The following is a 17,352-nucleotide window of genomic DNA, read 5'->3' on the forward strand; positions in this document are numbered from 1 at the left end:
TCTTACTTCACATGTTTACGTCTTATCAGTCTCCGCTAACCATAACCTATAATAATGCCAAGCATGTGTCTGTGTGACAAAATACTATTTCAATACACCACTAAGAGCGCTTTATGTAAAGAACCAAAAGATGCTTACTGTCAAATGCATTCAGAAATCTCACTGAAGTGTGTTAATTTGTCTTTAATAATTGTTTCATAACAAAAGTTGGAAATGTGTTCGTGAAACAGGGCACTTTGTTTAAAAGTGTTAAATTAATAACAATTGTTAGTTAACATACAGTTGAAGAAACCGGGCCTTAAACTTATACTCCAGAGACATAACTGAAAGCATCAGTACCAAACTCTGCTATGCTGATGACTTACAACTAGCCACTCAAACCATAATGCTAGAAGAAGGGGAGAGTATCCTATCCAAGGATCTGGAAACTCTGGAGACACTGTCCAATCCCATTAAAGACAGAAATATGCTCTTTCCACCTAAACAACCAACCGGCAAGTCAACAACCCAAAGTGAACTTAAGTAAAGCATAAGGAAAAGTACCTTGGTATCACCATGGATTGCTCTCTGACTTGCAAAAAACACTTCGGAAACACTAGTCAAAAGACCCACAACAGCATTGTGAAGAAACTGGCTGTTACATCTTCGGGAGCCGACGTAACTACTCTCCGCACCACAGCCATTGCTCTAGTGTATCCTGTTGCTGAATACTGTGTCCCAGTGTGGTAACGCAGTGCCCACGCTAAGAAGATCAATGTCCACCTTAATGAATAAATAAGAATTATTATGGATGCGCTGAAATCTACCAGTTTCCTAGCTTCATACCATCGGCAATAGCCCACCACCACACCTCAGATGACAGGAAGTGTTGGTACAAGAATGGAAGAAACACACTATCTCAGCCATCCTCAAGGTCTCCCAATTCAGGAGGTCCTATAAACCTTCCCTCAAGCCAACAGAAGTCTAGGAAAGCAGTATGACAAGAGCTGGCTTCAACATCAAAGAAGAATGGTGCCGGGTTAGGAACTCGGCACCGATTAACCACCAAGGTATTACAGATCCTACAAGGAAACTACAGGGATTCAGTCTAAAGAGGACAGGCTGTGCCATATCCAATGCTGGGAACTCGGCGACTCAGCAGCCAGTGACTGTAGAGCTCAGGAAGAGACTGGGAAACCTTGGTTTCAAATTTAAAAGAGCATTCTTCTCTACCATAATCTTATAGTATTTTATACAATATTGTTCTCTGTTGCTGTTTCTTTTCATATGATCACACTTAGGTATTTGTAAATTAATGCTTAATACATCTTAATCTTGCCATTTGAGTTAGCATTTTTTTCTTTTTTTTCAGGAGGCAGCTACTTCAACACAGTCGGTGTCTTCGGATGGAAGTTCATCGAACGATGAGAAGATGATGATCACGATTCAGACTGAGGCAGATCAATCTGATCTTGCCATTAACGAAGCTCTCGAATCTTCAATGTCAAATTGAATGTCTCTTAAAGCATATCGTCAGTTCTACAAGTGTTATTCCTCCGCTGCCTAACAACTACAGCCAGCAAGTGCCTAGAGAGAACATTGGATTTTATAGAGACTGTTTTGAAGGGACTAAAAGACCTTTGCTATTTCAGTTCTTTTATACTGTTACAGACGCAGGTTTACAGTTATTTTCTATTTTTATACTTGACCGAATACTGTGTGGATTTTATGTACAATACAGACCAAGTGTGGTGAATTCAGTTTCTGTCAGAGAAATAGTAGGAGGCATAAACATTTACTTATTCCCAAGGGCATTTACGCTGTGTTGAAATATGGTTACAACGTATTGACTTTCATCTAGTATAATCTGCAATTTAGTTGCAGAATTAAGTTATTCTCACTTATGGTGCTACTCTTGTTGAAGTGTTCGTTGTATGTAATTTTTAGAAGGCATGAAAGAAAGTTATTCAACAAAATTTGTTTGCTATAGCAAGTAAAAAAAAAAAAAAGTTTTCTATTCAGAAATTTTGCTAGCTTGTTAAATATATAGCTAATTGCCATTAGATAATATGTAAATCAGATTGCAGTTTAAAGGCATTCAGAATGCATCAGGCATTTTCATCTTGCTGTTAATTACAATTTCATTTATAATTTTTTAATGATGAAAAAACTTGAGAAGCAAAATGTCTGAAGTAGATATGTGGTATATTTTCTGAAGAGAATAGGATGTCAGTGTTTATCTTTCATACCTGATTTTGTCCCATCCACCAAAAATTCAGACTTACAAACATATTGTCTTTTCTGTTCTATTTAAGCTATTGTTATTCAAATTTTGATACATGTCATATCTGTTATTGCTAGTTATGATCATAACTATACACAGCAGCTATAAAGTTACAGTCCTTTCAAAACATTCACTTGTAATCCAATATCTTTATGGTGTGCCTTCCAAGTGATTTTATCATCTTATGCCTTCTTGTATAATCAGATTTTAAAAATTACATAGACTTCTTAGCTAAGACACTTTCAATTTTTAGATTCATTATCTTCAGTTAATCAGATTCTTTACTGTTGCACCAATTTTTAAAAGTCATGATTAGAGCGCAGATTTCCATGCAAATGCATGTTTTTAAATAAGCTGGTTACAATTCTCAAACTTTGGAAATATTCGTTGTATGACGATATAACCGTTCTTTTTCTGAGCATGTTGCATGTTTCGGCCTTTTAGGAGAAAATTCATGCGTAATGCATATTTTAAGAATTTTAGATTTAATAGCGAATATTTGAAGGTTTAATATTTCATAATATGACTTTTCTTCTGACTTTGTCACATATATGTTAACTTGCATGATAGTGCCTTTTATGAATGTTGGTTTGCAGAATTCAGGACCATTTTTCCTCACTATACATATGTCTATTACTGAGAGATGGAGAGAATGTATTCCTGGCATCCTAAGTGACAACCAAAGTTAGTACATACTGTAGAGGTCCTATAATCCAATTAACCAAACACTTTATCTGTTGCTTGAGTAAACATTGACGTAAGCCAGAAGACTCTACGTCGATCTCTGCAATTCTTAGGAATAAAGTGTCCCAGTAATACATTGCTGTAAACTGAATCGTAAATTGTGTATTACTCATTGACGGAAGTGATCCGTAGAAATCCTTATTTTGAATTCGTCAAGCTTATATAAGAAGCATTGTGGTGAAGAGGCAAAAGATGTGCAATTTGACCTCACTTTGTACCAAATATCTTCATTTAAGCATGCACCTGTTACTTCTTGTGACATAGAAAGATCAGTTTCTGTGATTAAGAACGTGCTGACAGATAAACGGATGAGCTTAAATCAAGACAATTTGGAGAAATTACGGTAGTTGTACAATGTTTCAAAAGGAACTGAATTTTGATAGTGCTTATTTTTCAGTTTATTGTGCATGTTTTACCATATGATAGTGCATGAATGAATGAATGGATATTTTGAGATTTGATAATGCAATGGAAACCTGGGCTCTAGTCATGATCATTCATAAACGAGTTTCACTGGAGAGAGCAGAAGTGGGATAGGCTGGGATCTGTAGTTTTTCCTGTTTCTTTCCTTCCAGTTGCAGTCCTAACATTTAGTTCTCATTACGTTCAACAGTACAACATACTTTGTTAGTTGGCATGCTTGCACACCTTTGTGTTTGATATGACATGACATGATGTATCATCTCACTCTCTACAGTGGTAGGTTTCCATAATGACAAAGTGGTAAGGGAACGGAACACATTACATTTGAATTATTATGCAAGGTGGTTAATCTACTACGCATCAAGATTTGAACTACTTTTTAATTGCCTGAACCATCAAGTCCATATAAACTAATTTTGTAGGCTAAATGCCAACAGTTTGAAGAAAACTACAACAAATTTTGGAATTGTTCCACTGGCCCTTATAAGAATTCTTAACACTTTGATACTGAAAATACTGTAGATATCTTAAAAATAAGGTAATTTTGGCTTGTAAATTCCTTTCTCTTCTCTTCGTCGACCTGTTAAGCTGGGGTCTTGTATAAATGCTCAATCCATTTCTTTAGTGAACGTTAATCTAGCATTAGCAATGAAAGCTGCTTCGTAACAGACCCCAATCTCTCAGCATCCACATCTAGCTTGCTGGAGTGGAGAATTGATGAAGATTCTCTCGAGGAAGGAGTGGTTCCAATATTAGACCTTTTCTGATGATACCTGGTGTTTGAGCAAGAGTCAAGGGCATGGGTTATAGTTTCAACAACAATAATATTGTTTTTACATTCCACTAACTACTTTTGACTGTTTTCGGAGACTCCATGGTGTGGGAATTTTGTCCTACAGGAGTTGTTTACATGGCAGTAAATCTACAGACACGAGGCTGACATATTTGAGCACCTTGAAATATTTCCAGACTGAGCCAGGATCGAACCTACCAAGTTGGTGTCAGAAGGCCAGCACCTCAACTGTCTGAGCCACTCAGCCCAATGGATGGGCATGGTTTCAGGCTCACTGCAGCAGGTCTATCCTATTTACAGACAGGAACAACATTACATAGAATTCAATTTATAAAATGGTCATGGGCACCATACAACAGTAATTTCCACAAGTCTTGGCATAAAACTTGCTTAGGGACTCTCAGCATAATTGACATTAAGGCACAGGTAAATGAATCAAATCTTATCTCATATAACTTGTAGGAGAGTTTAGTGTTCAATAACAAGACATAAGGATCCACCAAACCACATCTAGAAATATATTTGTTTTTATAAACCAAATCGTACAGCATATTCCATAAATTTTGTAGCAACTATCACCACCAATGGCTAAAATTCATGCAAAATGGCATTGCCCCCAAACAACACAGATGTCATTACAAACTGTGGCACAGTATGAACTCATAAACAAATTCCAATGCTATATGATGTAAGCAAACCAATAAATTAATATACATACCTAAATGATGTCTAATCTCTTATGGCTCTCTTCTCGTAGCATATATGCTGTAAAGAAAATCATGATACATGAATATACCCAGTGCTGGGATGGCTTGGTTGACAATTGGTAGAGAGTACTTAGCCACTAGCAATAAAAGGCAATCATGCTGTAATGGAGCAACTAGCCTTGCAGGAACCATACAAACGTTCTACAAAATCTTTATACCAAAAGTCTTCAGATAATAAATATCATCTAGTGTGTCACTAAAGAGACCAAACTCCAGTTTTTTGAAAATTGATCCTTGAGATACTCCATTACAATACTACAATCTACCAAACAGTGATCATTCGAAATTTGAAAATTCGTGAAAGATTGGCAATTTGAATCTATTCCTGGATTCAGAATATTCAATTCTCAATGAAATGGTACTCAGGTGTTCAGTTTGTAATAGAGCAAGTATTTATACTTAAAAACCTACATTATGAGAAACAGATAGGAATAACAGACATTAAAAAGTTACCACTCTCCATTAGTGCATAATCCTAGAACATAGTGTTTGTTGATCAGAATTACTTCAGGAATATATAATATTTAAGTGTCGGCACTGAAGTTTATCACATGCAGATAGGTATGCTATAAAGATGGGACAAAATTTGCAAGGAACACTGACAGTATTAAGAAACAGTTCTCAAAACCATGTATTTCTTCTGATCACCAGGACCCAGATTTTGATGACCTAAAAATATTTTTAAAATTACCTATAAAATGGCTGCAAATATCCTATAAAATGACCCAAAAACTAAAAAGAATGACCTAAAATTTGAATGAAACTTACATAATTTCATCACACAAAAAATGCAGACTAGGACATTGTATGTTGAAATGATTTTAATACTGTACATACCTAACAATTTAATTCTTATTTGCCAAATACAAATTATTTGCACACAAATACTCATTATTTCCGTATATTGCTTGGCACTGTGAGAGTAATAACACTTGAGAAACTTTTCGTTTGCTACTATTTTGGACTCCACGTATATGCTTCTCTCAACCGATACGTTGCTGAACGGTAAATCACCTATCTCCTGCCATTTTCACTTCACATATTTTGCAGAAAAGAATTTCACCATCAGTGAAAAAAAATATCCACACAGAATTCCGAAATTATCTGTTTGAAACGAACAGCCCTAGATGGCTTTAACTTCGGCATTTTAAATACAGTTGAAAACCAATTGCGGTCGGTAAAACATATCCACTTAGCACAGGTATGGTTGCACTGGAGTACTTAACCAGACTACCATTACCGGACCACTGAGCTCGATAGCTGCAGTCGCTTAAGAGCGGCCAGTATCCAGTATTCAGGAGATAGTGGGTTCGAGCCCCACTGTCAGCAGCCCTGAAGATGGTTGTCCTTGGTTTCCCATTTTCACACCAGGCAAATGTTGGGGCTGTACCTTAAATAAGGCCACGGCTGCTTCCTTCCCATTCCTGTCCCGTTGTCGCCTTAAGACCTCACTGTGTTGGTGCGACGTAAAGCAACTTGCATTACTGTATCTACTGTTGTGTCTTCCTACATATTTCAAAATCGCTTCCGGATTAGCTGCAAGTGCAGGTGTGTCTCCTGGAATGAGGCTATTCCAAAAAATAAGGGCTGAACAAAGTTAAGATTCTCATGTCTTCGTAATCATCCTCGCTTTCAGTTCCGTTAATATCCAGAACCATACGCAGAAAATGCATGTAAACCATTTTAAGATTGTGAGAAAATGACTCAAAACATAAAATATTCTAATAAATTCCAGAAAATGACAATGACCGTACAAAGCAAGAAAATGACCTAAAAATAAAATTTAAAAAATTACGAAAAAAAACCATAATAAATATGCATTTCTGTAATATGGGGGCCACGAACAGGATTTGTAAATAACTTAGCTATGTCTGTGGTGAACCATTTAAAAGATGACATGTCATCAGAATCCGGGCCCTGCTGATTACTCTCCGCAACTTATTGCTATGAATAATTTCTGCAAGATTAAAGGGTGATCAGCTCACGATATCAAGATTGACTGGAATATGACTGTTGCACTGATGTATTTACGGCAGTATTGCATTTGATTAAAATCATTAATTAGTTTACAATTAGCAGTTTAAAATTGTGATAACAGGAGGAGCTTTAATAAAAATGATAATCTCTTCACATTATTTCACAGCTTACCTTTCCTGTAAGAGTTCCTCCATCATTGATAGATTTATGTGTTTACTTAAAGTTGTTGGTAGATATGACAGGAAATTATACAGGGATTCATTAAGATTTTGAGAGTTTATGAATACTTTTCATGTTTTTGTCAGTGATTTATTTTAAACAACATTCTTATCATGACCACATTACAAGTCTTGATCCGAGGCTTTGGTTTGTATGAATACATTTTATGAAACGTAATGCAATGTTTTTTGGAGAAACACTGATGATATATATCCAGCCATTAAGTGTTAACCATTTGGAGAACTATTTTTGTACTTAATTGTATTTATCAAGTAAGATTATTAGATATTGTCTATATTGTACATAATTATAAGATATTTGGGAGTTTATAAATGTATAATACAAAAGATGTTTGAAATGTTTTATTCATAAATATTATATATAAAACATAAAAACTGGACATGTAAAATGAAAGGACCACTCATCACCTGTTCCTCATCCTGAACATACATGTGGACTGTCTTTATTTGAACATCAAATTACACCTTTGTTGGAATGATTCACACGAGAGGATACTGGTTAATTACTGAGCATAAATTAAGTCCATTGTTTTAAGAGCGAGTATATTTTCCCCAAATGTGGAGCATGAACACTGATGCAATGAACAGAAGTGACATCACCAGAACAGGTACTGGACCCCTGTAATAAAAACAAAAACAAAAAAAAATATAAGTTTTTCGTCCTAGCAACAGATATCTTAAACACACATACTTTTTTCATTCACCTTATCGTACCTATCCCCGCAAAAGAATATGACTAAAGTGCTAACTTGAGATATACTACAAATACCCTTATGGTTATGAAAAATATCTAGTCTGGCAAAATATACAATTTCATTTAATATAATTGAACAAATAATAAACAAAATAAAAATGTTAAAATATTATTAGTAGACTTTTTAAATGCTCAACACCAGTATAACAAAATTTTGGGACCTCTGAAATTAATTTGTTAAAGTGAAATTTTGTTACACTGAAATAAGTCTATTCTCAAGAACTCTCCCACTGCTAACCCTGTTGAATAATTTATTTCAAGATGAATTTACACATACAAACCTTAATACTGTAGTTATTAAAAGAGAGGAAAATTAGGATATATACACATGAAGTAATTATATAAAGTAAAGATATTTGCAAGAAGTTTTCAGCATCTCAAATTTTACACTGTACCGGTACATTATGTCTTTGATTACTTTTTTTTTTCTGAAAAAGTCTGATTTTCTTCTGAACACTCCCAGACACAAACGAATATTCAAGGTAGTCAGCAACACTGTACTTGAATTTAACACAGATTCTGGTACATCACTTTGTGATAGAAGAAAAATCCTGAAGACTTTGTTTTTGCCTGGACAAGAGTCAAACTATGTTGAACACTGAGGGACATCGTCCTCTTCCACCTCATCACATGGATTCCTATCACGTATAATTTCTGCCACAATCTCTTTTTCCGTGATTTTTTTTTCCACTAACTCATCACAGTCCACGTTGACATAATCAGCACGATTTACACTTGTTAGCATATCCAAATTTCACACAAATGCTTCCAGTTCCCCTCTGTTTTTGCATCCAACTCTTTACCTTCTGCAATGTTTTCTCCATAACCCACCCCAGCTTTTCTAAAGCAGTTCCTGGTTACCTCTTCTTTCAGTGATCTCCATGACAGCACTGAACATCTGCATTGCATCCAATAAGTTGACATTAAAGTCTCTCTCTGAGTCAATGTTGCACAGCATACGCTGGACCACACGAGCTTGGTAATGCCGCTTCACAACGTGAATTATCCCCTGATCCAGTGGCTGCTGAACTGAGGTAGTATTTGGAGGCAAAAATAATACTTGCCAATGCTCCAAATGGCAAGACACACGATTGCGAGAGGAGCAACTGTCTAAGATGAGAAGAATTCTCGTTTTTGCCTTCATCCGACGTTCCAGGCACAACTACTACTTTTTAAAATCACTGATGTCACCCATGCCTTGTGCTTATATTAACAGGGCAGATGTTGTACTCCCTTGAATCACGTTGGCTTCCCAAACTTCCCAATTATGAGAGGCTTCAGTTTATCCATCCCTGTGGAGTTGATGCACAAAAGAGCCAATATCCATTCTTTTGAGCTTTTGCCCCCCAAAAAACTTATTTCCCTTGAATTCAAGGGGCATTAATTTGTAGAAGAATGCAGTCTCATCTACATTATAAATATCCGCCGGCTAATATTCTTTTGAGTCAGCTGATAGTGTCTCACTCCACCATGAAGATGCAACTTTCTTTGGGACACTGTTTGCTTCATTTACAACCTTGTGGGAAATGCCATATCTTTCCCAGAACCTATGAAACTAATCAGTACTCCCCATAAATTCCAGAAATCCAAGCGAACGTGCAAAGGATCGTTCACACTTGTATAACTGTGGGCCATTAACAGGAATGTTTTTGGATCGCATTTCGACAAACCATGTATAAATGGCTTTGTTCACCTCATTCTACTGCCATCTTTCATTGTGGGCCAATGGCATCAGCACCAATATTCTGCTGTATCTTACTTTTCTGTTTTCCTCCTTTCTCCACTTCTCAAAGTATTTCACATTTTACTTAAAGAAAACTGCTTTCGCTTCTTTTGATCCATATTGGCGAAAGAGTTAACTGGCACATTAATACACACATTGCTTCACGAATGAAAGACAAAAAACGAACCCATCATGAGACGTGAATAAACGGAATGCAGTACTGAAGGTAGAGACGTGAAGCAGTAACGTTCATTGGTTGATTGTAAATGTGGCATTCCTTCCCAGCCAATAGCATTATTTCTTACATATTGGTTACTATGAAATCGATATCCACCTCAACCAATCGTGTACATATATGAAAAATGGCTATCTGAACCGTATCCTTTAAATGCGAATACTGTAATCCAATCTGTGCAACCCAATATTCAAAGATGTTTTTATTAATATAAAATGGCTTTTAATTTGCTTCTTATGTATAAGAAATTAATCGTACATAATGATGTTCAGTATCGTTACACCAAAACTGAATAAGATGATCTTCACATGCTGTTGGGTAGGCAACCTGCTCGTCAGAATTGCGATACGTTTGCTGACCTTCCCCCCCCATTTGTAATCGGGTAGTTTCGCCTGTGTGTTGTATAGTGTGTGCTGTCTGGCATTAGCTGTATAGAGACATGCTGTGCAAAATACCTGGCGATTTAAACAGGATGAATTTCAATTATATTTTGAAGAAAAAATGTTAAATATAAGCAAAAAGGCTACATTTTAATTTGCTATACTGAAAGTACAAAATTCGTTACAATGATGTATTATAACACATTAAATAGGAAAAGGGAAGGGGATTAAAGATAATTTTGCTGTTCTTAACATTTCATTAAACTGGTGTTCGTTACAATGATATTTTACTGTAATTGGAAAATGTACTACACATAGATTTACAAACGAGAATGGCCAGACTTGACCTTTGCATCTAAATGCACATATTTCAAAAGGAAACCTAACAATTGTAAAACTTGGAAGAATCCTGAATGGAGGGAAAGGAAAATAGCAGTTAGACCATGTTTGTAAGGATACGGTAATTGTTTCCATAATAAAAATGATAATGTAAACATATTAAGAGGAACAGATACTGGTTCTGATCAAAATAAATTAACACCACTAAAGAAGAAAAACAAACACCAATAAAATGAGAAGGAATTATGTCTCACACCAGTTAATAAAAAAATTACAAATAAGTTACTGTTACAATCCTGAATACAATCTGCACATTTTTTGAAAATATTGCTTCTAAAATCTGGGTGCGGGTCTTATTCAAGACCTTCATTTTGCGGCCCGATACTTCACACGTCTTAGGAAAAGTTACGTTTTTAGTGTATTTTAGTTTTAAGGGTTGGCACTGGATTCAACCATGTCTTCCGATAGAGTTTGTTTGAAAATAACAAGTGGACATGTGTGTACTCTATTGTTCTCTCTTATGATGTCATGTGATAATGGAGATTTGTTCTAAAATATAAACATATGTCAAACTTTCCTAAAAGTCAGCTGTAGTTTATAAGCTCAGTAAAATTATTTCTAAGTACAAAACCACCCTGAAATCAAACATTGGCCCACTCGTGGTCGTCATGACTTGGCAACCAAGCTTCTCAGTGCGCGCTCCCCCAACCCCAAACATGAATTCAACAAATCGCTTGCGGTCTTTTACTGTAAGTGAAAAAATGAACCCTGTAAAGGAAGCTGAAATTATCAGAAATCGTGCCACCGGTAGGAAATACGATATTAGATTAATCTTGTATTCGAGATTGGAGAAAGATTCTTTTAAACAGTAGTGGTGATCGTAGAGCATTCTGCAGGCAAAGTGTAGAGTTTCCTGAAATTGAAAGGATTCTGTACAAGTACGAAACAGAAAGGCGGGAATTGGGATGCGGTGTGTCTACCGAAACGTACCAATTAAAAGCATTAGAAATCACAAATAAACTTTTTATGTCAGAGTTTAAAGCAAGCCAAGGGTGGATTAGAAATTTCTATACGAGGAACGGACTGAGCAATAGAAGGCGTAGCACAATTTCAGTGTGTTCCTACTGCCTATGAAGAAAAACCTTTTTCCTTCCAGTGCCATATAATTCGGTTGCGAAAAAAAAATTGTTTCCCAAACTGGTAATGCAGATTAGACGTCCGTCTATTTTGGAATGCCAGAGCACTGTACTGCGAGTGTTAAGGGGTCAAAAAGTGTTAAAATCAGAACGGGTGGTAATGGAAAACAGAGGTGTACGTTATGTATACTGATGGAACTAAACTTCCAAACATTTTCTTGTTATGGACAGCTACCGCAGTCACACAACAGAAGCTGTGAAGAAGAAAACTAAGGATGCAAAAACCGAACTAGCAATAATTCCAGGAGGATTGACGTCTATGTTACAGCCGTTGGATGTCTGTGTAAACCTTCCATTCAAAGCAGCCTTGAAACAGCTGTATACCAAATGGGTGGGTGGTCGTATTAAGTGCCTGGAAGTTCAACTCCTTTGTTCTTGGGTACAGACAGCGTGGGATCATATCTTTGGTGAACTTGTCCGGAAAAGTTTCCAGCAGTGAAGTCAGTATTTCTAATGCTATGGATGGCAGCGAAGATGACGTTGTGTGGGAAAGTGATGGCCAAAGTGTTAGTGAAAGCTCCGAAGTTGGTACTTCTCATGATGAATAAAGTGTTGACTATTGTTCTCTGATAACATTTTTTTAATTGGGTATTATTTCTAGGACATTCTTGTTCTGTAGTGAAGAGTGTAAATAAATTTGCAGGAATTAAAAAAATGTTGTCCTTTAAAATATGCAGCACAGATCTTATTCAGTGATGGGGGTACTTGGGATTATATGGGTATAAGGATGTCACACAAACAATAAAACTGACAGATGACTCTTGGACTCTTGAAGAATTTATCATCATCATCATCATCTGCAGTTTCCAGCTGTTGGCCAGGTCTGCTTGGAACGTAAGCCTCTCCATCTTCTCTTGTCTTCCCACCACTTCACCCTAGTCACTCTTACCCAGTCCTCTCTTCTCTGTACACACTCTTCCACTCCTTTTGTCCACCTGTCTCTTGGTCTTCCTCTTGGTCATTTACCTGTTATCTCCATTTCGTGCATCTTCCTCAGTATCCTTTCCTCTGCCATTCTCTTCATGTGTCCATACCTTCTAAGTCTAGATGCCTCTATCCTATTCTGTACTGGCTCTTCTTTTAACTATATCTCGTACCTTCTCATTTCTCATCTTATCCCATCTTATCACTCCTATCTTGCTTCTCAGAAATTTCATTTCACTTGCCTGTATTCTATTCACGGCTCTCTGCCTCATTACCCAAGTCTCAGCAGCATACGTCAGAACAGGTATATAGTACATCCTGTATATCACCCTTTTGCTTCTCTGAGGGACATCCTTGCTCCAAACCAGACTTCTGGCAATTTTCAGGAATGCTCCTGCTTGTCTTCCACGCTCAAGTATTTCCTTATCATTTCTTCCACTTTCCTTTATGATACTTCCTAATTACTTGAAACACTACCTTCCTAAGCTGTTCCCCTCCAAGCATTATCCCTCTCGTAGGTCCGTCCTTTCTAGTTGTGGTCACTATCTCGCTCTTTTGGGCATTAAATTTCATTCCTGTTCCTGGATATACTCTTCCTTTTCTCCCCAGTCCAACAGGTCATCTGCAAATTTTATTTTTCCTTCTCCAATTTTCCTTGCCACTTTTGTCATTATCTTGTCCATTGTTACTACGAAGAGCAAAGATGACAGAGCACTTCCTCGTTTTAATCCACCTTTTTGCTCAAACCAGCCTGTTCTCTCTCCTCCTATTTTCACACAACTGACACTCCCATCGTACATCTCCTTCACAGCTTTTTACGGTCTGTTTCGACACCTTTTCTCTGTAAGGATTCCCATACCTTGTTTCTACACACACGGTCATAACATTTCTCGAAGCCCACAAAGGCCTAAATTCTCAAAAAACAAGCTGAAAATTTAGCTCCATTGAACCCTCCTAAAAACATGCCTGCTGGACAACAGAATGTTAAAAAAATTCACAAGGACAGGCATCAGTCATGGTTGAAGTACCAAATCCATAAAACAGAACGAAATGCTCTCAACCTAAAGAAGAAATTATCACAAAATATAGAAGAATTTCATAAGGATATAATAAACTCTATAGAAGTTAATTATCAAACCACCAATTCTAGAGACTATTAAACATTTTTTGAATGACTACAGAAATATGACCCTCCTATAGTACATAATTGTTGAAGATGAAGATGGAAAAATGGCACACAGTAACAGTGAAAATGCTGAGATTGTGGCAAAAGCATTCAGTAAACTTTTGCATTGTGAAGAATCTAGGGAAATATTACAAATTAATACGAATACCACAATAACACCAAAATTTAATAACGTAGACCCTACAACATTTGAAGAATTAAAAAGAACTCAAAAAACTAAAAGGCATGTGGAGAAGACCAGGTTTTTATACAGATGTAGAGCAACGCGGTTTGGATTTCCTTACACATGGCTTTAAGAAAATTTTGGATTACTGAATTACTGAACATTGGACAACAACCTTAATACATGCGCAAAAAAAAAAAAAAAAAACCCGCATAACAGGATTATCTATCTTGGACTGCACATACAAGATTTTTCCATGATCTTAAATGGAAGTATTCAGTTAGGAGAATACCAGAGAAACTTTATACCCTGGAGAAGCTGTGTTAAACAGATTATCATTCTAAAATTAATAATGGCATAAAAAACAAAACAAGCCTATAGTAAATAACATTTGTTGACTTAAGTCGTATGATTGTATACACTGACCTCCAATTTTAAAAATCAAGGAATTTAAGGACCCCATCCAAAATTAACCTGATAAAACTTATACCAAATCAAAAGAAAACTTTAGAAAATAAGTTTCTGAACCATTAACTGTTCAAGATTTGCTGATGACCTTGCTCTATTCTCCACCAATATTCAGGAAACTCAACACCAAATTAAATAGGTCTTGAAATATCCTTTGAAAAGAAAAAAAATCATGTTTACTGATCCACTACTGTACTGGTAAATAAAATAATTGGGCAAGAAATCAAAATTGTTGATAATTTTCAGTATTTAGGAGAAATTATAACTTATAATCTTAATGAGAATTCAGCTTGGCATAACAGAATAAATAGAACAAAGCAAAGTATATTAGCAAGACTATATATAGGGTCGATGCATAAGTTCGTGCAGTATTTTTTTGGGTTGGTAACAATGCGGCGTAAAGGGTTTGCTTGTTAATCCGTTGCTTTAACAGAGTTTGTAGCTTGTGTGTTGTGAAACACAGGTTTTCTTGATTGTGAACATATTTGTGTATATTTCAGACAAACAGATATGGAATGTCAAGTTGAGAAAAGTGAGCCTTTCTGACACATTTTACTCCGAGTTTAACCGAGGATTCAGTGCAGCAGGAGCTGCAAGAAGAATTTGTGAAGTGTACGGAGAGAAGCAATTGCTAAAAGAACAGCCCAAAAATGGTTTTCCTGGTTTCGAGTAGGATGGCCTGACTTGTCTAATGATCCACGATCTGGAAGCCCTTAAGATTTTGATGAAAATTGCTTGAATGAGTTGCTTAATGAGAATCCTCGTCAAACAACACAGGAAATGGCAGAAGTTTTCGAATATGATCAGTAGAGCTCGGATGTTTAGGACCTAAAAACTGCCAGAATAAGCAAACAAATATGACCTCAAAAGTGGAGAAATATGACGTAAAAATTACAAAATATCACCCGAAAATAACTAATCTAAATATGGACATTTTTTAGTAAATTATAAATCTAAAGGACAATGCCTCTGATTCATATTTTTAACTAAATTCTTTATTCTTACTTTCATATTGATTTTCTGAATATTCATGTTTAGCAGTTATTCAGTCTATTGTCAGCTGTCTCTGTGGATCAGTGGTGGGTGTCGGCCTGCGGATCCCAAGATAGCGGGTTAAAACCCGGCAGAGGTGGTCGGATTTTTGAAGGGCGGAAAAAAGTCCATTTGACACTCCATGTCGTACGATGTCAGCATGTAAAAGATCTCTGGCGACACATTTGGTGTTTACCCAACAAAATTCATTCAATCTCAGCCATAGACTCCCAAGAGAGTTTCGGTTTACTCTGTCTGCCATCTAGTGCGCCTAGAGTAAAACGGAACGTCGAAATTGATGAGCAGACAGCCAGATGGCATCAAATTGAAATGTCTGCACACAGTAGCTGAGCCCATACGATTATTATTATTATTATTATTATTATTATTATTAAGTCTATTGTCCTTGTTTCACTTACTGAACATTTGTGAATACATAGCTATAAGGTACCGGCACTAAGTTCGATAAGATTATCAGATCACCCAACATTTTAAAATTCAAAACATGTTTGCATCCCGTAGTGATGGTCTGAAATACGAGAAAAGTAGAAATCAATCTTTTTAAAATATTTTGGAACTTTCAAGCCCATGTTTTCATTAATATTATTAAATGAGTTGAAGTTTAAATTGAGCACCACGAAACGAATCAGATAGGCGTCTTTCAATACATTATGGTAGGGCGGCAGGGCGTATAGTGCAAACTGACATACCTTTTTCCCTCTTCTCCGTGGATGGAATTGAAGTATGACACGTTTCATCTTCAAATCATCAGGTGCGAAAGATCTCCGATTATCACTTAATACATTCTTTTAAGAAGAGGAGCTCCTTTCTATGTCACAAGGTTACTGGTGCATATTTAATTCATGTAAAAGGTGCCGTGAAGTCCATGGCCTTCATTCTATGCAAACTGTATTCCACTTGTATCAACTCCAGAAGCAGTTTTGTAAACACTAGTTGGCATTTGATAAGTTGAAGACGATTTTGCACAGCTACAGTTGTCGTCAGACCGCCGAAATACGACAGAAGTATGACGTTTCTACGAAAATAGTTCAACATATGACTATGACAAAAAAAGCCAAAATATGCATTTATATGACAAAAATCACTTAATTGTGACAATCACGCGATTTGCACTGAAATCCAATCAGGAAAGAAAATAGAGACAAAGAAAAAATATGACTTCTCCTGAACATCCAAGCCCTAGTGATCAGTCAACTATTGTACGCCATTTGCATTCGATGGGTAAGGTACAGAAATTGGGTATATGGGTACCACACGTGCTAAGTGACAGTAAGAAATATCAATAAGCAAACATCTGTTCATCACTGTTTGCCGGCACCGGTTGGCTTGTGGTAGGCACGAAGCATTCCTTTCGAACATTGTCACTGGTGACAAGAAATTGTGCCTGTATGTCAGCACGAAGAAAAAAGAGTGGCTCAGCCCATCAAGAAAAAGCAACTACCCGTGCCACGGATAGTGCCCATCCACAGAAAATCATGTGTGTTTGGCGGAACAAAGATGGCATTCTTCACCATGAACTTCTTCTGAAAAACGTAGGGATTACCTCTGCTGATAATGATCAGCTAAGACGGCTTGCCGTTGCTATTGACAACAAAAGACAAAGGCAACAACCAGTCTCACTGCTCTATGATAACCTCGTCCGCATACAGCGCAATTGACCAAAGGTGTGACTAGTGAATTTGGCTGGGAACCTCTTCCTCATCCTCCATTATACCCTGACCTTGC

General features: G+C 36.6%; 2 protein-coding genes across 7 annotated transcripts in view; one reads left to right on the forward strand and one right to left on the reverse strand.

The window, feature by feature from the left end:
- The window catches only part of LOC136877446 (specificity protein transcription factor 3), a 126,963-nt gene extending 121,787 nt beyond the window's left edge, over positions 1-5,176 (forward strand). For 3 of the 6 annotated variants that reach the window (XM_068228648.1, XM_067151490.2, XM_067151491.2), the window contains one exon: positions 1,352-5,176. In XM_068228648.1, the coding sequence (XP_068084749.1) occupies positions 1,352-1,492 (141 nt within the window). In that variant the 3' untranslated portion in view covers positions 1,493-5,176. The remainder of the gene's footprint in view (positions 1-1,351) is intronic. The other 3 variants (XR_010860765.2, XM_067151494.2, XM_067151495.2) reach the window with 3 other exon arrangements.
- A 2,357-nt stretch (positions 5,177-7,533) lies between these two features.
- Positions 7,534-17,352, reverse strand: part of Sec61beta (Sec61 translocon subunit beta) — a 28,194-nt gene continuing 18,375 nt past the window's right edge. Inside the window, exon 4 of the mRNA XM_067151496.1 lies at positions 7,534-7,825. Coding sequence (XP_067007597.1) covers positions 7,738-7,825 — 88 coding nt within the window. The 3' untranslated portion in view covers positions 7,534-7,737. The remainder of the gene's footprint in view (positions 7,826-17,352) is intronic.

Source organism: Anabrus simplex, chromosome 7 (genome assembly GCF_040414725.1).
Source record: "Anabrus simplex isolate iqAnaSimp1 chromosome 7, ASM4041472v1, whole genome shotgun sequence".
NCBI lineage: Eukaryota > Metazoa > Arthropoda > Insecta > Orthoptera > Tettigoniidae > Anabrus > Anabrus simplex.